Source organism: Agrilus planipennis, unplaced genomic scaffold (genome assembly GCF_000699045.2).
Source record: "Agrilus planipennis isolate EAB-ADULT unplaced genomic scaffold, Apla_2.0 scaffold124, whole genome shotgun sequence".
NCBI lineage: Eukaryota > Metazoa > Arthropoda > Insecta > Coleoptera > Buprestidae > Agrilus > Agrilus planipennis.
Window position 1 is genome coordinate 66,432 of NW_020438950.1, and position 24,981 is coordinate 91,412.

The 24,981-nt window shown below is 34.8% G+C and overlaps 2 protein-coding genes across 2 annotated transcripts in view; both read left to right on the forward strand.

The window, feature by feature from the left end:
* The window catches only part of LOC112904555, a 45,436-nt gene extending 42,534 nt beyond the window's left edge, over positions 1-2,902 (forward strand). The window contains exon 4 of the mRNA XM_025974780.1: positions 2,881-2,902. Coding sequence (XP_025830565.1) covers positions 2,881-2,902 — 22 coding nt within the window. The remainder of the gene's footprint in view (positions 1-2,880) is intronic.
* Positions 2,903-6,381: 3,479 nt separating this feature from the next.
* Positions 6,382-24,110, forward strand: LOC108735029 (high affinity cGMP-specific 3',5'-cyclic phosphodiesterase 9A). The gene is made up of 7 exons (XM_018466815.2): positions 6,382-6,399; positions 6,969-7,083; positions 9,325-9,562; positions 11,148-11,534; positions 19,509-19,760; positions 22,196-22,401; positions 22,476-24,110. The coding sequence occupies exons 2-7, from the start codon at positions 7,016-7,018 to the stop codon at positions 23,941-23,943; spliced, it is 2,619 nt and encodes an 872-aa protein (XP_018322317.1). The 5' UTR covers positions 6,382-6,399; positions 6,969-7,015; the 3' UTR covers positions 23,944-24,110.
* The last annotated feature ends 871 nt before the right edge of the window (positions 24,111-24,981 follow it).

Consider the following 24,981-nt stretch of genomic DNA (forward strand, 5'->3'; position numbering starts at 1 on the left):
CAACATTTATTTGCACTAATTATTAAAGAACTTAAAAACACTATTAAATTATTACTAAACTTAGATTATGAATTATTCTATTTATTTCACTGCTATCACTGTCAATTTATTTCTCGATTCACTTTTGCAACGGTCAATTTATTTCTTCTCTCTCGGCGATCGTCTCTTCCTTTAAATACTCTTTTGTTTCCTTTCTGGAACCCTCTAGAAACATCCAGATCGTTTAACTGCTTTCCCAGAACGCAGATACGACACACACATTTACAAATACGGCGCACATGAAGAACGGCGCCCGCGGCTAGTCGGCGAATCGATAAGCTGTTCACGCACACGTGTGCCCAGTCGCACACAAACACACTCGTGCTCGCTACACAATAAACATTAGAGCTGTAAGTGGGCACACTTAGTCGACGTCTAAAAAAAAATATTTTAGCCTTCCTTGCGAATTGTCCTGCTAACATCTGTACATATAACCAATTTAGTCTAATACATTTATGGGAACAGAAATGATATTTTAGTTCATCGATTGTTCATGCTCGTAAAATTAAATGAAACTTCTTCAGAAGCAATCATACTTGAACTAACACAGAGTGCGACTTGCCTTAAATGGTTGCACTTGCTACACAACAAGTTATATACTTAATCCAATATTTCGAGATGAACCGTAATTATATCATTTCTTATTTCAGCAACTGCTTCGACATCATAAGGTCGTCAATCCTTAGACTGGTTGGACACCCATCTCCACACCTTCCCTCCTATCCTGAACTAATCTTCGCATTTCTCTAATACTAGAACATCTCACATCCTTAACTATTTGCAAACAGTAATCTAAGGTCTACCTCTACTCCTATTAACTCCTGTTTCTATCTCAAATATGTCTCTGACTAGCCCTTCATGCCTCAAAAGATGTCCTAGCAACTTATCTCGCCTATTTTTTATTGACTTCCATAGAATCCTCTGTTCTCTTATTCTTTCTAATACCTCTTCATTTTTAGCCCTCTCTATGCACGGTATCCTTATCATTTGTCTGTAACACCACATTTCGAACGCTTCTAAGCATTTCTTTTTCGCCACTCTTACTGTCCATGTTTCGCACCCAAACGCGCCCCACTACAAACATACACCTTTAACGATCTTTTTCGAATTTCTAAATTAGCCGTTCGCGAGCATGGAAGTGACTTCTTTTCTTAGAAGGCGACTTGACCCTACGCTATCCTCTGCTTTAAATCCCTACTACCCTTTCGTCCTGACTTACCGAACTTCCTAGATACCTAAAATCAGACACTTCTTCTAACTTTTCGTCTGCTATCTTTATATTCGCTCTTTCCCTACTTTTTCTTGTTTTACTTTTATTTATTATCATACAATACTGTTTTGTCAATACCGCTTCCATTCTATTTAAAGCTATCTCTTACTCCTCCTTGCTAGATGGTACTATATCATCTGCAAATCTAAGCATACTAATCTTTTGCCCCTCTATATCCATCCCTACAGTTGTACTGTCTTTGATGATGTGCATCCTTGTCTGAGTCTCTTCCTAATATTTACTTCTCTACGTTGTTGATCTATCTCTATAACTGCCTGTTGCTCTTTATACAAACTAAGCATTGCTCTTCTATTTCTACCACTCATCCCTACATTTTTAAGTATATTTAACATCTTGTCCCATTTAACATTGTCAAAACCTTTTCTAAATCTACAAATCTATCCAGTTTAGTCAAATATATTGCCAGAATTAATACTAAACTATTGTATATTATTGATTTGATAACATCAGATCTTTTTCCGTCTCCTGGAGTAAATGTTTATATTGATTGTATTTGCCCTTTACCTTCCTAGCCAGGGTCTTTTCTTCCCTTAACATATTGGTATTTGTCGCCACTATAAATAGACACAAAGAGCATGAACAGTTGGAATTTTTCCGATCGTCAAGAAAAACGTATTTTCACTTAAGCTACAGAAATTTTCACTTATCAGAAAACGATTTAAAGAACCGGTGAACATGTTTTCAGAACCTAGTAAGCAGGAATAAGTTGTTTGTGAAAAAAAAAGAAAAACAAATACAAGGAGTTACAACTGATTTATATTCGTTTGTTTGATTCAATTTCTCCTTTTTATTGTTTCTTTTTTCTATAGTTATCTTAAGGGAACATTTAATTTTTATTTCATCGGTATAAGAAGTAATACGGGGTGTATCTGAAAGTAATAGAGCATTATAAAACAGGAAAATTAAGTAAATGTTTAGTGGTCCGAAAGTCCATAATTTTCGAAGAAAAACGTATTTGATAGTACAAGCAAGGACTAGTCCGGTCCTAGTAGGATCACACTGGAAAATACGACATTGAAACGCTGCATTCAATTGAATGCATCCGTGTTGTATTTCTTTTGTATTTTTGTACTCATATATTATTGTTTGTTATTTATTAGATTAGAATAAGTGTGATTGACGAAGTTTATGTTTATAGTCATCCAAGAGTAATTATTTGTTCTTTTAACGTTGTAGGCTTATATTGCATATGTATATAGACAGTCAAAGTCATTAGAAGTAGGTCAATGTGTCAGTATTATAGGTCAGTGCAGAATATTATTGCATTGACCAACGCATTAGTTTCCAATCGGACATATTCCCAAACACCAGATTGGACGTGCAGGTCCTGTAACCTGATCAGCGTGTAATTCTGATCTAAATCCGTTTTACTTCTTTTTAGGGGATTGTATGAAGTAGCGCATGTATCAAACGTCAGTGGAGAACACTAATGATTTACATGACCGTGTATAATCGCTGCAAGTGAGTACGTCAAATGTCGGATGTTTTTGCGCGATTAATTTTTGTAGTGTACGTACATATCTGTGTGGTGTTGTAATTAATTTTTATAGGGATATTCGCGAACCACCGTGAAGGAAGATAACGCACCTTGACAACACCTCAATGGTGGTTTGGAAAAATAAAATTACTATTACCTACCCAGAAGATACTAATGTACCTGTTACTGTCTACATAACGTTTATTTTTTTTTCCTTGTGTTCTCAATACTATGCTGAGGTGTTCTTTTAAATAGTACTGCATACTATCAGCGATTGACAAAGTAGTTGTCTAATTAATCATTATTGTAACAATGGGCGTCTAATGATTACTATGTGTAGTGTTAATATTTACTTCATTAGTCGTTCTACAACCGTCACTGTTTACATTTATCATCGATGCAGCTGCTTATCGTAATTTTCTCTATACATTGCCAATTCACTCCCAGGGTCGGCTTTGAATTGCAGCTTCATCTGGTTCTCTTACAATTTTTTTGTCCCTGAACCACGCTGATTTATTCACCATGCGATTTCCTATTGCATTTAGTTAACACCCTCTAAAGCTTCCTACTTATTTCAGAAACACTCTGTATATGTACGTATCTAATAATTTCATTATCTATAAACAAAATGTAAAATTAGGAATATAACACTTTCCTTTCATTTCTGTAACTTATAATGGTTATCAAACTGAATTGATTCATAATGTAGGTTACTGAAAAGGCAAATGTTAGTCGTTTTTAATCATCATCATCATCATAAGGTCGTCAGTCCTAACATAGGTTGGACACGCACCTCCACTCCTTCCTATCCTGAGCTAATCTTCGCATTTCCCTAAAACTGGAACATCCCACATCCTTAACTATTTACGAACTTTAGTTAATTTAATCTAGGTCTACCTCTACTCCTCTTAGCTCCAGATTCTGCCTTTCATGTCTCTGACAAAACATTCAAGCCTGAGAAAAATCTATGTACTTAAAATTGAAATAAACCGTTGATTGTAAAAGCAAGAAAAGTATGGAAAATTAAGCAATATATATTTTGGTTTAAACCATCCGAATGAAAACTTGTACAGTGTAATTTATAAAGATTCGTGCAACATTAGTTTAACAAAAAGGAAAAAAATAAATAATGCAAACATGTAGAAGGATAGATGCAGAAACTTTATAAAGTACCTATAAGGGCAGCTTTTTCTTCATCGCTGTAATATAAGGGCTAATTAGTTTATACGCCAATATAAAATACAAAATTTATGATTTTGACTTTATAATCGAAAAGCGACAAAATTAAATTGAAAGGACTATAAATAGGTTTACAATTAAATGTTTGATGATAAAACGAATCACAATATACTAACGAATACGTAGTGGAAATGTTAAAGTTCAAATTTCAAAATCAGGTAAAAGCGCTTCTTTTATGTTTTTTACAGTGGACTGTGCCAAATTGACCGATCAACAATTATCGTGCTTTGTTTGTTTTTCCAATCGACGCTCGGCTGTTGTTCGTTTTAACTGCTTTCAAAGTTGACGCGAGTAAATGAAGTGCAAAATTAACATACGGCCAATAAAATTGAACTTGATTGTTCACATTCAAAAACTAAATGAGCTCTAAAACTAAAATGTAACCAGTCATAATGAAAATAACTATTTTATATCAGTTGCTGGCGGGTAGTTATGCGTTTTATAGCTTTGTAATAATAAATTGACCATATTGAATTAGACGAATTATCTCTTTCATTTTTTTTATAATAATTGCTTTATTTTGGTGTTTCAAATAAATATCAAAAATCGAAAAACGGATCACTGTGGCATAAAAAACTATTCGAGATAAAGTTCTTTACGGAATATCGGAAAATTTTGTTATACATATTTCATTTGCATTGTAACATTAACTGGCCTCCGAGCTATAGAAAAGGCGCTGTTCCTAATGGAGTTCAAGTACCAGCGAAAATATATTTAATTCGGTAATTTTTAATGGAATTAGCTATTTAAATAGCACATAAACATAAAAACAACACAAAGGAAAGCTTCAACCTTCTAATATCAATTCAGTCTCTGATTTGAAACGGAATATAATGTAACCATCAAGTATTAAAAAAAATAACATTTCCCTTTGTATGTATCTATATTTGAAAAGAAAATTATGCTTTGTGAAGCTTTGTAATTTATTCACAAAACGATCTGAATGTATAAAATGTACGCATAATTCTAAGAAGGTATATTTTTTTGATGGCGAAATGGGAGACTAGATTTATTAATGGGGGTAGTTGTAAATTCCTATAGAGTTAATTAATCGTTGAAGTATCGCCAACCAAGCAACCCAATCATGAAGAAAATGTGAAATATGGAGAAAATCGAGTACCGCACTGTTATAAAGTTCCTTACCAAACAAGAAAAGTCTATTCAAACCGTACTAGAAGAGATGAAATCTGGTTTATGGGGACTCTTATCCGGGTAAAACCATGGTTTAAAAGTGGCACAGTATCTTTAAAAGACTTTTGGGTATTTCATTCCTACCAGCCACTAATTCTGTTGGGCGGACAGTCCCTCCGGACTACGCCGGAAGGTAGGGCGGTAAGAGGGCCTACCGCCCTACAGCCTCCATTCAGAAATCGTGGGAATGGTTGGGTGGTGGTTCGGGTGAGAATGATGAAACAGACGAAATCAAGACAGAAAAGAAAGAATGATTATCTAAGTGATCCAAGGAAACCACATAAAAACTGGGACCAAGGCAGACGGGCCCGGAATCGAACCGGCGTCCTCCCGAATGCTAAGCAGTGGTCTAAACCTTTAGGCCATGCCGCTCGGTGTTTCTTTAAAGAAGGCAGGGTTCACTTGAAGGCGACCCACGGCCAGACGACCAATCAACGTGACCACTCCGAAAATACATTATTAAAATAATTGAAAAATTAATATTTGAAGATGTTCAATTAAAGAAAAAACAGCTCGCAGAAGTAATTGCAATACTCTATACAATAATTTTAAAATTCACGATTATTTTGGCATGACTACAATCAGCGCAAGATGGGTGCCTAGAATGCTTAAAAAAAAAGAGCGCGTGGGGTGTTCTCTCGCGTTTTTGGACCTCTGTAGTGAAGACTAGGATGCTGTTTTGAGTCAAGTTGTTACTGGGAATGAAACTTGAGTTCATTATTGTGAATCTAAGTCTAAACATGCAATGGCATAAAAAAGGCATATCACCCAAGTATTTTAAAGTGTCATAGTCGCCTGGAAAGATCATGGCGATAGTTTTTTGGAACTCAGCAGAAATCCTATTAATCGATTATATAAGTAAAGGTGTTTCCATAAAAGCAGAATATTACGCTGAAATCCTGGAGCCGTCAAAGAAAAAATAAGAGGAAAATTGACAAAAGATATCATTCTTCTGCGCAACAATGCGCGCCTTCGTCATGGGGCGTTAGGTGCTCTCCATAAGGTAGGCATCGACATTCTAGAATCTAGACATCCTTCCTGCCGCCCTCACCTGGCTCCCAGCGATTATTTATTTCTAATGATGAAAAAAGAACTTCGTGGGAAGAAATTTTCAAACGATGAAGAAACGAAGAACGCAGTTTCAGCCTTTTTTGTTTCAAAGGTATACACAAACTAATTAAATAATTAAAAATGAATTAAGATACCAAGTAAATATGTTGATAAAACAAATAAATTTGTATTTTTATTTTAACTCCTTACCCCCCATTACTCTAGTTACAGAAGTTCGTCTATATTTGTAAAACAAAATAATTGAGTGATTAAAGTTACCTAAATGATAAGTGCATTAGGGTTAAAACTGGCATGTATATCTGTTTTTCTGTTTGTTTGAGCACGCATCACGTAAAAACTGCCGGCCTAATTCAAATACAGTTTTTACAAACACGTAAGGGTCAACTTGAAGTAACATTTAGTTCATGTTTTATCGAAGTCGGTCCACTGCATCAGACGTTATGCGAATTTAATTGTTTAAGCAAACTTCTGCGTATTTCAGTGGTATATTCTCACAATGTTGCAGACGTAATTTTTTAATAAGAGAAATGGTGAATGCGCTGGGAATACAAATAAAATGATTTTAACCAATCAGTTGTGACAAAAAATAATAAATATGCAAACAATAAAGAAGGAATCTTAATTCTAATGTAACTTAATTGTAAATTTCCTTGTTTACAGGGTTTTATAAGCAGCTACCAGAACCCCTATCAACTCAAGAATGCAAAATGCTACAGTATAGAAGAAAAAGTGATACAATCAAGCGAAAAGTTAGGCAGAATTTTTTAAACATTTGGTGAGTAAAATTTCACTGTTGATAACTGTTAACTATTTCCAAATAAATAAAATCACAATTTCGACATCTGAGGAAGGAATAGAATCGATTTTGGTCTGAAGGTCAAAAAACTCAAAACCGACAGTCAGATCACACTTGCGTAACAGTACCAGTAATAAATCTACCAATTAAAACAAAAATGATATCAAATCGATAGAAAACCGATGCTATCTTTGATGGATAATTGTTGATTAATTGAATGTATACAATGGGATGCCAACGTTCAAATGTTGGTAGACTTAGTTTTAAATCTCATGACCCTTCACATGCGCGAAAGACAGAGCTTACAGAGCTTATTACACTCGTATTGTACATTATGGTAACATTGACCCGGCTGTGCCTCGCAAAGAGTGGCGGCTGACAGGGTCAAAAATATAATCCAATTCCACTCCAATTGTTTGATATAAGATTTATGTTCAACAAACCGCTTATCAAGTCGTCTGTGAAACAGTTTTCAATTTCGCCTGGTCATCAATAGAGATTCTCTAACAAACAACTCCTTATAACTTTTTTCACTAATCTACACTTGCTTTCCTGTATACGATTCAAATTTAAAATCAAAACAAAAATTATTGAAAATAAATAAAGTTTTATTCAACATATCCTACAACCGTCGTCACCTATCAAACGTTTTGCCGATATCATGACTTACAGTTGACTGACTAACTTTGAGCTTCTTGGCAGTCAACCGTTGTCTCAGTGAATTCACTCATTCGGTCCAACGGTCCAACTTTTTCAAGTCACTAGATGAGAGTTTGCGTAAGTGAATTGATTTCCACCTTAAATCTTTGGGTCTGTTCTTTGATATCTGATTACTTACCCTCAATTAGTTTTATCAATTACATATCAAAGAGTGCTTTATTTTAATCGATTGAGTACAATCTGATGTGAGATATAATTAGAAAAAAATGAATTATTTAATTTTGAAATCGTTCATTCCGTCTATCATCCTATACGGAGTATATCCGTAAAGTAACGACACTGGGTCCGGTAAAATGAATTTATTGATGAGGTCGGTATATATTGTTAACGTGATTCCAACGATATAAAGGCCCTCATGGATATCCACCACTGTAACCTCTTTCAAAAACTCTGTAACAGCCCGTTAGATGGCATGAACATCTTCGAAACGGTGACCTTTTATGCGACTTTGGGCTTAGATAACAGAAAAAAGTCCTTCAGACTAGTATCAGGGTTATGAGGTGACTGCGGATTAACAGTCACAACGAGGGGGGTGTGGGCTGGGGCTGGACCGTTAATCGTGTTAGAGCTTTAACTACTGCAGATCTTTTACCTTGATCATATTTTCGTCCAAATCTCTGATTGAAGGGAGTGCAAATCGCTCCATACATTCATCAAGCGGCATGGTTTAAACCATTGCTTAGGATTTAGGATTCGGTTCCGAATCCGTCTGCCCTGGTCCGAGTTATTCTGTGGTTTGGTTGGATAGTTTAGGGAAATGCTGGGGGAGTAATATTCCACAGATAATCTTTCTCTCTCTTCTGCTTTAATTTCGTCCGTTTCATTTTTTTAACCCCCAACCACCACCACCCATGATTTCTAAAAAAAGACTAAAAAGGACCTTCCGTCTTACCCTCCGACGTAGTCGAGTGGAACTGGTGGGAATGAAACACTCGTCTTTTTAATGTTCCCCTCCGTTTTTGAAATCAGTGAATCACTGGAAGCCTTTGACAGGGCGTCGTTTTTATAACTTTCTTAGCCGAGGCAAGCGTCTCGCAGGCAATTTTACCCAGATGAAAGCAAAATATTATCGCGTAGTCCTACTTCTGGAAACGCTCCATTTTTGACATTTTCTGTCGTAACAAAGGTCAAAAGCAGCGTTTCCACCACCTGTAGACTTTACTACGCCAGAACTCGGACGGTACTGCCGCCCACCCAGCTTAGACGTCTCAACATGCACTAATAGCGACTGGAGCGTCATACAGCGATCAGCCTCATTACTTTGCGGACAAACCCTGTATTTACCAAGCATAACGATTTTATATACTTATCCTCAAGGCATGGGTCCAATTCGTACTATTCAGTAAAATTCTTTGTTTAGCAGTGCGGATCTCTAATTCAAAACCAGCAGAATCATAATCCTGTTTTTGCTAATTATTTAATATGTATATTTTTATTTGTCAAAGTAGACGAAAGTCTGAATTCGAGCCTGGTTTAGAGTAGATTTATTCTTTGTTTCAGTGATTCGGAGGTTTCAGAATCAGTGAAGCAATGGTTGAGAATGCCAACATTTGATAGCAGACAATGGGAAGACGAAGAGTTATTGCTACTTTTACAACAAATGTATTTAGATCTCGACTTCTGTTCTAAATTCGCAATCAATATTAATACATTAAGAAACTTTTTATATGAAGCTTATAAAAACTATAACGATGTTCCCTTCCATAACTTTAGGCACTGTTTCTGCGTCGCACAAATGGTAAGTTAAAACTATTCAAAATATTCAAATTAAATCATTTTTTATTTGTAATCCTGTAAACGCAAAATTAATTACACAATCCACAATAATTATGCCCGAGAGAACCTATTTAAAAATTACGCAGGTAATAATATTCATTTCACCATGCTTTTTGTAAGATAAATTTTTTTAAAAATTAAGGAACATTTTAAACTACATTCAACATTTTTAAAATCGTTTCCAATTTACAAAGACGGAAGAAAAGTTGATTTAAAACTTCTGTAACTTTTAAAAACATGAAAGTTGATATCAAAATTGTATTCCTATGAATAAGTATTAACTCAACTATTCATGTATACATGGATTTATTATGAATTACCTATATTTAATTGATTACATGTGGCGCAATTGTCATTACAACAAAAAATTTATATTCGGTTTTCTCCCGTTGTTCAGTTGTTTTTTGAGGTCCAAAACCGTTTTCATAAAATTAGTGCAGTGTGGTTTCATATTTTGTACCTAAACGAACAACATATCTAAACATAATTTCTGGTTTTTATGTGTACAAACGACTACAGTTTACAATTTTTCATCATTCACAGCTACAAATACATAAAGCATTTTTATTCAGAACAATAAAAAAACGTTATGCTTAAAGGGGTATTCTTATTAAACTGTGGGAAAATGGGGCAATTTATTAAGTTATTCAAAACATGTAGTGATGTTCTACTGTTTTGAAGAAATCTTAGTAGATATAATTTGAGAAATTGTACAAAATCTTCATCATCATAAAGTCGTCAGTCCTAAGATTGGTTGGACACGCACCTTCACTCTTTCTTATCCTAAGCTGATCTTTGCACTTCCTCAAAACTAGAACTGCCTCTAATATGTCTCTGACTAGACCTTCATGCCTGAGAAGGTGTCCTGCCCACCTATCTCGCCTATTTCTTATTGACTTCCATAGAGTCCTCTGTTCTCCTATTCTTTCTAATACCTCTTCATTTCTAACCTTCTCTATCCACGGTATCCTCATCATTCGCCTGTAACACCACATTTGAAACGCTTCTAACCTAGTCTTTTCCGCCGCGCCCACTGTCAATGTTTAGCACCCGTACAACACCGCACTCCAAACACACCTATAACAACCGTTTTCCAATTTCTAAATTAACCGTTCGCGAGCATGGAAGTGATTTCTTTTTATTGAAAGCTACTCGGCCCTGCTCCTCTGCTTTATATCCCTACTACTCCTTCCGTCTTGACTTATCAGACTTCCTAGGTACCTAAATTCAACCACTTCTTCTAATCCTTCGTCTCCTATCTTTATATTCGCTCTCTTCCTACTTTTTCTTCCCTTACCTACCAGTATTTTTATTTTACTTTTATTTATTTTCATACAGAACTATTTTGTCAATACCGCATCCATTTTATTTAAAACTATCTCTAACTCCTCCTTGCTAGACGCTAATACTGCTATAATCAGTCTTTAAAAGATGTAAAATTTTTATGAAAAATTATTAGAATTATTAGAAGGAAAACAATTTTTTAAAAAGATTTATTAAGAATACCCCTGAAAGAATTACAATTAATGAAAATCCTCCACTTTCAGATGTACTCTATTACGTGGTGTGTAGATCTTCCTTCAAAAATTGGTGATTTAGAAGTGCTAATTTTACTAACTTCGTGCATATGCCACGACCTGGACCATCCCGGCTACAACAACATTTATCAAATAAACGCGAAAACCGAACTCGCTATAAGGTACAATGACATATCCCCGTTGGAAAACCATCATTGCAGCGTAGCATTTAGAATACTTGAGAACGAAGACTGTAACATATTCCAGTCGTTTTCGGCCGAGGAATTCAAGCAGGTGAGAGAAGGTATGATAAGGTGCATCCTAGCAACCGATATGGCAAGGCACAACGAAATACTACAACAATTCAAAGAAATTACTCCCGAATTTGACTACTCCAATAAAGCCCACGTAAATTCGGTAAGTCGTTTCCACATTTTCATTAACTAAATTACTGCATAAATAATATTATTATTTTGGCGATTTGATCGGATATTTATTCCGACATAAAATAAATTAATAATTCCATCAAAGTCTCAGTAAACAAATGCTGGATTGCCTATATAGTGGTTAATACTATAGGTAGACACGTATTAGTATGGGTATCACTTAAACGAAACCCCGCATAATATGAACACCGCATACCGTGGACAAACTAAACCTTCGTTTTTAGAAGCGAATGTCCATTGACCTTATAAATTGATATTTATCGCGCCATTGCTGCAAATTTCCGATATATTTGGTACTTTCACAGTCGTATTAGCTATGAAATTTTTTTATTTGTGTATTCCTTTTCGATAGGTAATACCCAGTTCGAGGGGAAGTGGTAAATATTTAGCCAAAACGTAAATAATGTCGTAAAATCTACAATTGAAAGGTGTATATGTACCTACAACAAAAACATTCTCAGTTTTCCAGAATGAAAAACAATTGTATAATTATTTTCATGATCAACAAAATGAAAATTTGAATTATGAGTTAGAAAAGATTTTATTTTCTTGATGTGTAAGGGGGTTAGTGTGACTATAAAAGTTCCCCCCTTCCCCCATATTTGCCGCCGCCGCCGTCTTGTAAAAGTTCATGCAACAATTTTCCCGTAATATCTTAGAAACCGCGAATCTCACAAATTTTTTTTAAAATCGAATAAATATTAAATTCTCTATAATTTTGGTTTCCATAGATAGGTACCTAAATTTGAAAATAAAAAATATATAATGGAAAATAATCGAATACTTTCAAGAAAAACACTATTTAGGGATTAGGTATACTTAACACTTTTTTGTCGATCTTTTTAAGGTGGTTCAACTTATTTTATTGTTCCGATACATTGATTTTCAAAATAATGAAAAACAAGATTTTGTTAAGTTCCGATAAGCTTCCTTTATAAAAATGCGGAACTAGATGCAGAAGCGGATGTAAATATGTATGCGGAACTTCTGTAATTGTGCAAGCGGAAGCAGAGGTCTGTTGCAACACTAGAGGAGACTAAATAACAGACGCATACATACATTAATAACATCATTAATAGCTACGGCAAACAATAAAGAACCGCAGTGTAAACACTGAGGTACTCCAAAGTCAACCAAAATAGGTAGAGATTCGACGTCATCACACACAACTACAGAACTTCTATTATCCAAATATGATTCTAACCGCCTCAATAAATTGACTGATAAACCATATTTATGGAAGACACTTAGCAAAAATCTGTGGTTGATAACATCAAAAGCACCGCCCAGATTTGTGACCGTTAATCTACCTTTAATGAACCCATAAAAAACTTGATTTATTTTTAATTTAACCAATTTTTCGAAATCGATCAAGCATAAATAATAAAAATTAATGTCGATCTTACCAAACCCTGTATTTACCAAGCATAACGATTTTATATACATACTTATTCTCAAGGCATGGGTCCAATTCGTACTATTCAGTAAAATTCTTTGTTTAGCAGTGCGGATCTCTAATTCAAAACCAGCAGCATCATAATCCTGTTTTTGCTAATTATTTAATATGTATATTTTTATTTGTCAAAGTAGACGAAAGTCTGAATTCGAGCCTGGTTTAGAGTAGATTTATTCTTTGTTTCAGTGATTCGGAGGTTTCAGAATCAGTGAAGCAATGGTTGAGAATGCCAACATTTGATAGCAGACAATGGGAAGACGAAGAGTTATTGCTACTTTTACAACAAATGTATTTAGATCTCGACTTCTGTTCTAAATTCGCAATCAATATTAATACATTAAGAAACTTTTTATATGAAGCTTATAAAAACTATAACGATGTTCCCTTCCATAACTTTAGGCACTGTTTCTGCGTCGCACAAATGGTAAGTTAAAACTATTCAAAATATTCAAATTAAATCATTTTTTATTTGTAATCCTGTAAACGCAAAATTAATTACACAATCCACAATAATTATGCCCGAGAGAACNCAATATAAATCTCATTGTACGCAGGTAGAAATCGGCAAATAAATCGAACCTTAAAAACGCGTTGTGAGCGTTCAACAATTGACAGTTGCCAGAACGCGTTGCGAGCGTTTAAAAACAGCCAGAACGCGTTCTGTGCGTTCGAAGGCAGCCAGAACGCGATGTGGCCGTTTTTTCCGGCCACTGAGTGTTTTTGGTCTTCGGGCCTAACATATATATGAAAATGATCAGCATTATCACCTCTACAACATACTCAAAAATTCAAGGTCATCGTGTTTGCTGAAACAAAAATAACCTCGTCACATTATTCTAACATCTAACATATCAGGGCAGCAACATTAAAGGTATTCCATTCTGTCTTAAATCTTCCTAACCAAACAATGACGTCACCAATGGATGTAGGTACATCTCCAAACAGCCTGCCATATTATTGCCTACTGAGTATTACCTGTAATACATTTTGGATTGCTATTTAGAAAATGTATAGATTTCCTAGGAAATGTGTCTAATATAATTTATTTCACAATTTCCCGGCGATTTTAGGAATGATATACATTTCTTTGGAATTGTATATATGTTGTTAATCAGTGGTTGGGATCTCCAATAATAAAGTCCAGACGTTGGTATAAACAGTGTTTTATTAACTGTATACAAAAAAGGTACCTGTTGAGTCGTATTTAACAATTAGTATATTGAAAATAAATGAGTTCAATTTTAATGTTTACAATAAGAGAGTTGAGCAACAAAAAGGATGTTTACAATATTTAGCTGCAAAGTACAAAAAAAAATCAAGCAAGTTACAATAGGCATGTGCAAGTACAATTTTAACTTTCAAAATAAGCATAACAACGACGTTTGGTTTCATACCTTTTTGCCTTTTCGTTGACAACTAGTTTTGCCAAGCAAAACTCAAGTCGAAATAACATTCGATGACAACTTTTATATCAACAATTCTCAGATTCAATTTGGAGCACAACTTTCACCTTTCTATCACTTTCTCGGATTAACATTTCTAGGTTATGTTTGATTACAGTATTGCCACCCGATTTTGACTCTTGAAATTATTGCCAACTTTGCAGACTAATATTTTGATTTAAACTCAACAATATACAATGACGAATTTCATACATTTCCGGTAACATATGAATTGAATTGTTTAGACGCAAAAGTTTATTTCAAGCACGTCCTACCACTGTTTCTTCCACCCTCTAAGAACTATATTCTAATTATCTAAGGATCATCCCCCCGGTGACTTCAGTGCGCTGACAACATCATCTTTTAACGAGAAAATCCTTTTTTGTTCTGTTGAAAATAACCAGAGCAAGATAAATATTCCTTTAGTCGTTAACCGAAAGAGAAAAGTTGTTCCACAATATATTGCCTTCTCCCTACAAAGGTAATAAAAACTCCCGGAAATGAGCCGGTTACAGTGGCCTGGAAAATTGTTTCGTATCGTTTCCGTATGCATTTTGAACGTATAAAGACCAAGAGTTACATTTTCTGAAAAAGAGAATAGAACTCTCTCAACGATCATAATGGGACTAGAAACTTAACAAAATATGAACTATATAGAATCCGAGTCAAAATTAGGATTGGAAAACTTTAATGATTATAAAAGACAATCGACGTTTCGTCTTTTACTATTAGTCTTTTGGTAGGAGACAAAACGTCGGCCGTTGTGGGGAAAAATAGAGACTACAAATATCAAATTACAGTACCTAATATAAGCATAGTAGGAACTTAACATGTGGTCTCGATAATACTAATATTAATCTATATATTAAATAATTATTTGTTGTTTTTTTTTCGATTCATCTGTAACCTTTCATTTCGATGAGAAGATAAGTCAGTTTTTCACTATTCTATTTTCAGGGAAGTGTTTTCTTTTTTCTTTAGCTTTTTAGTTAAGAAACACTGAAATAAATACTAATATCATTGAAGGTCTATATAATAATACTTTTCAGATACTTTTGTTTTTAAGGTTTTTTGCTTTTTTACTGAATCCGTACTGTTAGAGCACATCACATGTTTGTGGTATAAACTTTTAGGAGTGACGTAGTTGGAACGATGAGGGCGAGTTCTTGTATTGTAACAGTATAAATGCTACTCGGTACCCCTATGTATTTCCAAGTCTTTCACAGGCTGCCACCGCCCCTATGTATTTGGTTAAGTGCCACCATCATCATAAACTCGGTATCTAGAATATTACCCGTATATAATCTCTGTATGTGCCCGATTAATAGCAGTCGGTTTTGTTACCCACAATGTGATTGCGTTATGAAATTCTGAATAATTTCGTATTGTCTAATCGTTTGACTAAAATTCCGCAAGAAAGCAAAGAAATTGGAATTAAATCCTTTACACCGTATCACACGGAATCTCTCTTTGTCTTCTAATAATCGTAAAACGATTTCGTCAGTACCGACCTGTCCTCTTTGCTGGCCTTGACCCCCTCTCTTATTGTATGAATGCACTCTCAACGCATATTCTGCGTACGAATGCATTGCTTTTTGCTTGTTATTTTCAAAATAAACTTTGTGGTAATAGCAGTAACTTTGTCAATCGTACGGTCAGTAGTTTCATCATTACGCATAATAAGGCTTTCTGTGTACCAACTGCTCCGAAGGTCACGAGTAGGTGCCTGTGTTTCGTCACTTGACGCTTTCTATAACGAACAGCGATAAAATTACGGGACCACCAACCTGCCGAAAGTTCTCAATCATTGACGGCTTGTTAAGTGGGGTAGTTTTTGTACATAGTTTTTACATCCCCTACAGTATTGCGCACTCTACAGTACCTCCAATACAATACATACTGTATATTCAGTCTTTTTGTAGAAGGTGAAGTTTGTTGTTATTCCATGTCTAATATTGCAGTTAATTTTTGTTTGGTTTTGATAAGCACTCTCTATCAGTTAAATTAATTAAAAAATATTGATTGACTGTCAGTTAAACTTAAAAATTTAATGTAACAAGAAAATTTTTTACACGATTTCACTTTTTGCGATTATTATTCGCACATTTTAAAACCCTTCGTCCTTGTGGACCACTTCAACCTCACTTTTAAACACCACGTCCTGTTTGCCACTTCAAAATTCATTCACGTATACAAGTTACAAAGAAATACTTTTTCGATAAGGCAAAAACTTTGAAGCCTTAGTAATATATTTTAACGGATCACTGAATAACATTTAATATAATTTAGTATCTAAAATTTTATGTAACGTATCATCGGGCACTAGGAGACATTTGCTTGAATATATATAATACAAAAAAGAATTTAAAATTTCATATCAATAAAAAACAATTTTCCTTGTTTTATTTATTATCTATGTACCCACATATATGTGTAGAAGCCAATCTGTAAATTACAGCCCTTTAGAATGTAATTTTCTTTGTCGAATAACTAAACGTTCGCGATACTTTTTGAATAGACCTCGTACAACAATCAGTCATTTTATTTTGAATCTGATTTTTAATAAAGAATTGTTTTTCCATATAATTGTTCGTTATAGCCGATCGTACCTACTAATTTCCTGTTCAGTGACGTTCGCTACAGCCGTTTGTTCGTAATGAATGTGATCGTTATATCCAAGTATGAATACCACGTGTTAAATGGAATGTAATTTTGTTCTTTAATTTCGTTAATTTAAACTAACCCCTGTTCATTGTGACTGAGGTCCGCTGTATTTAGAAAATGTGAAGTTTTTTAAATTTATTGCGACATATATGTATGAATACCTACCAGGCACGTATTTAACTGAGAGGGGGTTCGGAGGGTGTAGATCCCCATCAGGGAAAAGTTTGGGTTTATGCTTTGTGCCTTTCGTCACATTTTTTGTACCGATGGTAACCAGCCGGCAATTAACCGGAATTTTTTAAATCGACTTTTTAATTAAGATGCTATAGGTTAAAAAATTTCCCTTTAAATGGTCTTTCAGAGTATAAATATTAACCAAGCTGTGTCTTTTAACATTTCGACAAAAAGTAAAAGCAAGAAGAAAAACTTATAGTCATCAAAGTATCTTTTATTCTAAATTTATAATCCTTTACTATAAGAGAAAAATATCTTTTTAGACTTGTTGTTTTTCAACAATCTTTTTATATGTGTTTCGTACAAGTAGTTGTCATTGTATCTGACTGATTATTCAAATCAGTTAAATAATTTCATTTTTTTCTGTCTCATTTTGGATTTTGGAAAGATAAAAGCTTTTAACCATATAAAACCAATTCTTCCTATCCCTCGGGAACAGTATTTTTATTCTGGATAAAAGGTACCCTAATATGTCCTTTCCTGTGCCCTTGACAATGTGAACAAAATTTCATGATAGGTTTTACCCGCGATTGATATCCTAACAATGTGTGTACAAAATAAATTACAAAACTCAAACTCAGCTATAAACGCAATTTTAAGTCTCTCAAATTGCGTCTTAACTGGCTTTCCCAGTAAAATTATTTTAAAGAGATTTTAACGTAAAAAAGGTACAGCTTCTTTATACTGTTCCTTCTCCCGTTTTACTGTCACCCTAAGCACGTGCCTACAATGCCTGCAGCGTGAAATAAAAAAATATCTTGGGAAAAAAAGTTTTAACTTCCAAGCAACTGGATGTGTAATGTGTATTTACAAGAAGAATAATGAAGGAGACTGTGGTGAACAAATAAACGTAAAGCGGCTTTTCCCCTACTTACCACAAAAAATCAGGCACATATTTCGCTGACTTTAATTATTGCGGACACTCAAGAATATTTACAACTGCAATGATCGATTCCTGATTGAATGGGATTGATAGATTCCGTTGTATACAATAAAAAATTGAAAAATTATAGCCTTCCCAAAAAGAATTCACAAGAAAAGTGTTTACTACCCTTTAGCTGCCTTCAGTACAGTAGTTAGAAATATAGGTGGGTGGTCGAAGACTTTAGAAGGTTTGGGGTAATTCCCGTTTGTAAACGATGCCGAATATCTTGACTATGTTTACGTACAAATTTAAAAAATTGGAAATGCCTTAAATTTATTATACTTTGGCTAAAAGACACGTTACATGATGACTGTTGCATTAAAATAAATTAGGGAACGTACCCATACTACGTGATCCGGTCGGGGAAGGGGGGAATACCACGTTTTGTCACGGAGGTGGGGGGCTCAGATTTTCGTGACTAGTCAATATCCTCTAGGCAAATATTGCGCTTTTTCGAACTATATTCAAATCTCTCTGTTTGCAAAAACTGATTTAAAACCATATTTATGAATTACTAGGTGAACACTAGAAGGGAAGAGGGGTCTTGGTACGAATGGTCACCGAAGGGAGGAGAGGGTAAAAAATTATAAACAATGAGTCACGTAGTATGAGTACGTTCCCTTAAATACTAAGCACAACACACAACAGACTACAATCAAAAATAAGAGCTGAAAGTGTGTAAACTTCAAAAATTTTAAACTAAACATCATATTCTTTCTCAATTTTTAAACATTCAAGTAGATTTTGAATCGACTAGCTGCTCGAAGTTTTTCCTTTTTAAAAAATCCAAAAAATACATTTTTGTAACTAATAAGTCAACTTTTAATTAATTTAAACCAGACGGAAAATGTTCCTACCCTTTTCAATTGATGAACCTTGTTTTAAGTAAAATTTTAAATGAGACACAAAGTGAAGGACTTTGTTTTTACGATTGAACTTTAAACAAACAATTTTACAGCAGCACCGAGAAAATTCTATTATCTTCAAAAAATAAAGCACCCTTCAAACAGCTAACTAATTTATTTTTAATTTTCATCGATGGAAAATGGCACTGGTGATTATCCCAGAGGGTTCTATATTTGCTAATTTCGTCTTTAAAATAAAAATGAAACAGATTTAAAATAATTTGGTATAATGAAAGCATAGAAATTTCAGTTTCTTTAATTGCTTAACAACCTAAGCTTAAGGTATGGGTTGACACCGTTTTCTCGTTAAAATTTCTAGTTAAGCATGGTCCTTATAAAAGTGTCAGACATATCAAATGAGGCAAGACCAATGGACGTGGCAGAGCCATGGTTAGACAGATTGCTTCAGGAGTTCTTCAAACAAAGTGATGCCGAAAAACTCGAAGGCCTACCAGTCACACCTTTCATGGATAGAGAAAAAATTACGAAACCTTCTTCCCAATGTTCATTCATTGGATTCGTTTTATTGCCTCTCTTCGAAGCACTTGGGGAACTTTTAACGGAACTACAGGTGAAAAATCCTATTCTTATCGTTCAGTGTTAGAAGTAGTTTGGAATGACATGAACCCTTGGATTAATTTCTACATCTGTACTTCTTAAAAGCGTCGGCCTATCACTGTTTACAGTTTATAAAGGTTTGGCCACACGAGTATGGAACGTGTGCGACACGAGCGTCGTACGTGGTACGTACATTTCTCGTTCTGTTGACGTCGAAACCACACATACGACTCGCACGGTAATTTCCAAACTTTAAAAACAATAATTTAGCTATATTAGTGTTGGCACTAAAGGATTTATAAAGATGTAAAAAAGTAAAAAGCTCAAAAGGGACAATATGGGATCACAATGCCTGGAAAAGTAAAGTAGACTTAGAGAAGGAGAATTTATGACGTTATGTCCACATTTAATAGACGACGAAAGAAAATTCCATCAATATTTTAGAATGACCCATGCAGCATTCCAGGATCTCAGTGATAATATTCAAATAAAAAATCTCAAAATATCGTACGACGGTGTTACTGTTTTATTACAATCTTGTACAGAACTGTACAACGTGCACCGGACGAACACATGAAAAATTGAATAAAACTCGTCGTTGATGGAGGTCGTACGACTCCCTTGTCCATTCCGTGCTCGTCACGTTGATATTGAGCTTCATACATTCAAGCCTGTAGATATCTCGTACGACACTCGTCTCGTAAACGTCCCGTCCTAGTCTTGTCAATGTGTGATCGAACTTTATATGTAGTTTCGTCCTTGCATGTATTGCGAAGAACATGGTTAACAGCCCAATCGATGTAGATTCATTATGAATGGAATAAGGCTCTCTTCTCGTGCATGTGAAGGTTCAGGTCATTCCAAATTACCTATACGTTCACCAAAACCTTCACCAAAAGTAAAGAAGCTTTTTGAAAATTACTATAGAAATGAATGGATAAAAGAAGAAATTTAAAATAAATAACAGGCCGGTGGAATTCGACATTAAAGTCGTAATGAGTAATGTATTCCTGATCTTTTGGTATGTTGTTAGGACCAGCTTAGAAAAACCTGTGCTTGCAGCGTAATATGTGCAAATTTGTTTAATGTTTGCGGTAGCTTTCTTATAACTCATAAACTGTGCATTTTTTGATACTTGTTATTATCCGTTTTATATATACATACACATACTGCAAATGTCGTCATTCTCTAGCCCACTAGCTCTTACGACTTCATCTTTATGGAGGTCTGCCACGTTTTCTCCTTTCCGATGGAATCCGTTAGAAAATTGTTATCATGATAGTTGTTTCTTTTCTACTGTGTCTGGGATGTTTCTTTCAAGTTTAATTATTTCTGTAATTCCATCATTTCATATATAATACAATCTTCACAATCCGCAACTTCTTCGCCAATAATCCATTTTTAGTGACAGGAATTTCTTCTTCCCTGTGGAATCCGTTGGAAAAATTTTACTGTAATAGTTGTTTCCTTTCTATTGTGTTTCTTTCTAATTATTTGTCTAATTTCGTCATTTCTTACTTAGTCCAATCTTGAGATTCCACAACTTCTTTGCCAATAATCCATGTCTAGGAACAGCAGTTTCTGTTTATTACTTTTGGTCAGTTCCCATGTCCCAGTCCCATTTGTGATGATTCTCTCGATGATACTTGTGTAAATTGTTGTTATTCTAGAAAATTGAGTTCAGCTGTCGTAGTGCACGTCGTCCTTGTCCACTTATTAAAAATAAAAGCATTGAACGTTTTCAGATATTGATTGATAATCGATTTTTAATAAGAAACGTACATTGTACATACCTATACTTTTCACTCTTAATACAATTTTCCATTTTTTATTTTATTTTACGATTAAAACAAAACTATCGGGTCAACAGACTTCGTTTTGTGTTTATGTTACTACAACTTCATTTCGCATTGTTTTTCTTTCGTTAATTGAACGGTTTATTTATTTTTCATCTTCGTCCTCGTCGTCCAGTGCGAATCGTAACGAAGTTTTGGCAAGTTTTACTTACAATTATGGTAAAATGACCATATCTCGAAAATAATTCTATACACATGCTGTAGTTTGGTATAAATTGTTGCATATTTAATTTAAGTAATTTAAAAATTATAACAACAGTTAATATCGAAAAAGACACAATTTATGAATTATAAGAAATATTTTCACGTAATACACAGCGAGCACCGATTCTTTTTAAACTGTAAACTTAAACTTCGGCTACTCTAACTGGTCCCAACAAGATATCAAAAGAATCAGGACTACTTCCCGCTTTACGATTTTTTATGTGTACGAATCCACTGGCCTATAAAAAGAAAGCGGAAGAACTAATTTTTGGTTTCTACTTCTTTGGAAACGGTTTTTCGTTCCTAGACAAAAGACTGATTGGCTAATTATAAAGGTATTGTTTACCGAATTAATTAGTTTCTTTTTTGTGTTACATAACGTTGGTAGGACCTAATTATACAGCCAGTTAGAGAAGCTTTGGACTACTACAAAAAGCTCAACGAGGCTAGCAAAGAAGAGCGGCTGCATCGAAAGAGCATTGTCTCGGACAATACCGATCACAGCAGCGAGAACACTCCTAATGTGACGCCTAAATCGAACTCAAGCACCAGTATTAAAATGAAGAAAAGCCTAAGCTTCCAGAACCGTACCAGGTAAAGAAACACCTCGGTACTCAAAAGAATTCTTTTTTTCAGTAACCCAGAATGTATTTCTTACATTGTTCCAGCTCTAGATCGGTAGACGACGAAGTTGAAATGGGAGTGGATCACAGAGAAGAAATCGACGTCGAAATTCAACCACTCGAAGATGTTCTTGAAGACATCGAAAGTGGTGAAGAACCTACAGAAGTTGAAGTGTCAGAGAAGGCATTAAAGTTTAAAATATCGACCGAACCAACAGTATGTGCAGGGAGGAAAAGTTATCCCGGATCCCGGAAAGGGAGCAGGGAAAAAGTTCCCAACATAAATAACGTAGATTTGGTGAGAGTTTTGCAACGCGAAAAAGGGAAATTGCGAGCGGGAATGCTCAGCTTCGATCAGCGGAACGTCTACCTTGGCAAGAAATTATCCATAGATAACCCCGAATATTTGGACGAGGTCAACAAAAATTACGACGTTAAATGTTACAACATAAACAACCGCAACGAAATTGACGACGACGAATGTATCATATCGAAGGAAACTTTGAATTTGAACAAAAGAAATTCCGAACATTCTGTCAAAACCTACATTTCCGACGAGAAACGTAGTATTTTGAAAAGTAGCGAATGCCGATCATTAACAAATGTAGAAAAATTAAAAATGAATAGTCTCCATTCGTCCCCCGCCGATTCCCTGACCCCCGACCAATCCCCAAGAGCTAGGAGCACATCGGTTGCTGGTACGACCGATCAACCTTCGCTTTCCAAAGAAAAGAAAAAAATGTCACTCTTGAAAAACATCAAGAGAAGCTTTAACAGCAGAACTTTCGACTCACCGGACACTCTAGCTACAGACAACAAAATAACAACAGAAGGTGACACTAAACCTCACCAGTTATGCACCACCACGACCCAAGAAACGGAATCTCTCGTAGAAACTAGTACCAAATCCAATAGATCCATAATATCCCGGTTGAAACACTTTTCGGAAAAGTTTGGACTAACAATGGAGAAATCTCCGGTACCAAAAACTCCAAAGAACAACAACAGCAGCAGCAAAAGAACTACTCTCACATTGAGGAGGACCAAAATGGACTCGGAATGTTGCCAAAGCCTTGAAAGTATTTCCAAAGCGAACACACTTCCTAAAGTAAGAAAGAGCATGAGTGCGGCCAGAAAAGGATGGAAATTCTTCACTGGTAAGGACAAATCACCCAACAGTTTAGACGTTTGGGCTTCAGAGGCCGATTTCAACAAGCATTCGGACAATACTTCGATACCGTCAAGTTCACAACTGAAACCAGACGTAGAAAGAGTCGAATTGATGGAAAAGACCAAATCTTTGACAAATATTCAAACGGTTGAAAAGGAAGCATCTTCAACGTCATCTTCGGATGAGAAACAACAACAGCAACATATCCATGCAACGAAGGGACCAAGGGCGGATGACGTGCATGGCAGAAATGAACCCATAACAAAAATACAGGACATATACAAGGACCACGTGATGGTAACAGCAAGCAACAATCAGCAGAAGCATACGGAAATGATATGACAGAAAAGCAACGCCCCTGGGGGTATTGGGGATGGACTAGCTAACTATTTCTTTTGTCGGTGTTGTACATACAATGGTACTATTTCAACACCTAGTGACAATGTCTAGATCAGATGAAAAATGTAAAATAATGTGCAGTGGCTGATCATATACATATATATATATACATATATTTCTCAATATTTTTATGTATTTTTCATTAGTTTTACCTTTGGATATTGTTTAAGAATGACTATATAAATATTTACATGCCTAGAAATGTATAAAAATTGGCATATTTATTAACTTTGAANATTAAAATTATCACAATCTATATTTTATTATTTCAAAAACTCTTTGATCTCCTTTACTCGCCATTACCCCTCAAAAACCCATTGGGGTTGTCTTTGATATAAATAAATTGGTAAAAGTGAGATTTATTTTTGAATACTCTATTTTTTACCGATATATCTTTTAAAGGTAAGTACCAAACCAAATACAGTTTTGAAGTAATGTAAGTACCATCTCAAGATTAAGAAATTAATCTGAACAATTATTTATTAATACTATTTAGATATATGAACCATTTGACATTTAATAGGGGTTGATATCAAATAATAATGTAAAAATTAATTTTAATTTTTTCCTACTATAAACTACCTCAAGCTAATAAGGGAAAATTTGTTGCTGTTGTCACACCCTTAATACATTATCTTGTATCAAATACAAGTAGCAGTATTTTATTTGAATATTATTTGAAACAGGGATTAAAAACAAGAACTGATGTCACTTCGTTCGATTGATAGTGGGGTGTCGTCACTGTTGATGCCGCTTAATTATTGTTTTTCTCAAAAAACTTGCTCTGACCTATTATTTATTTTACCTGACCAATCATCCGTAAATAATATCCACTGAATGCATCTTTCATTATTTTTATTCATAAGAAATGAAGTGGTAACATTTCCAAACAAATTTCACATCAAACGTATGACTTTCCACCTTAGAGGGTTTAAGTTCAGAATGAAATATATTTCAGTTTATTTTCCACAAGGCAATTTA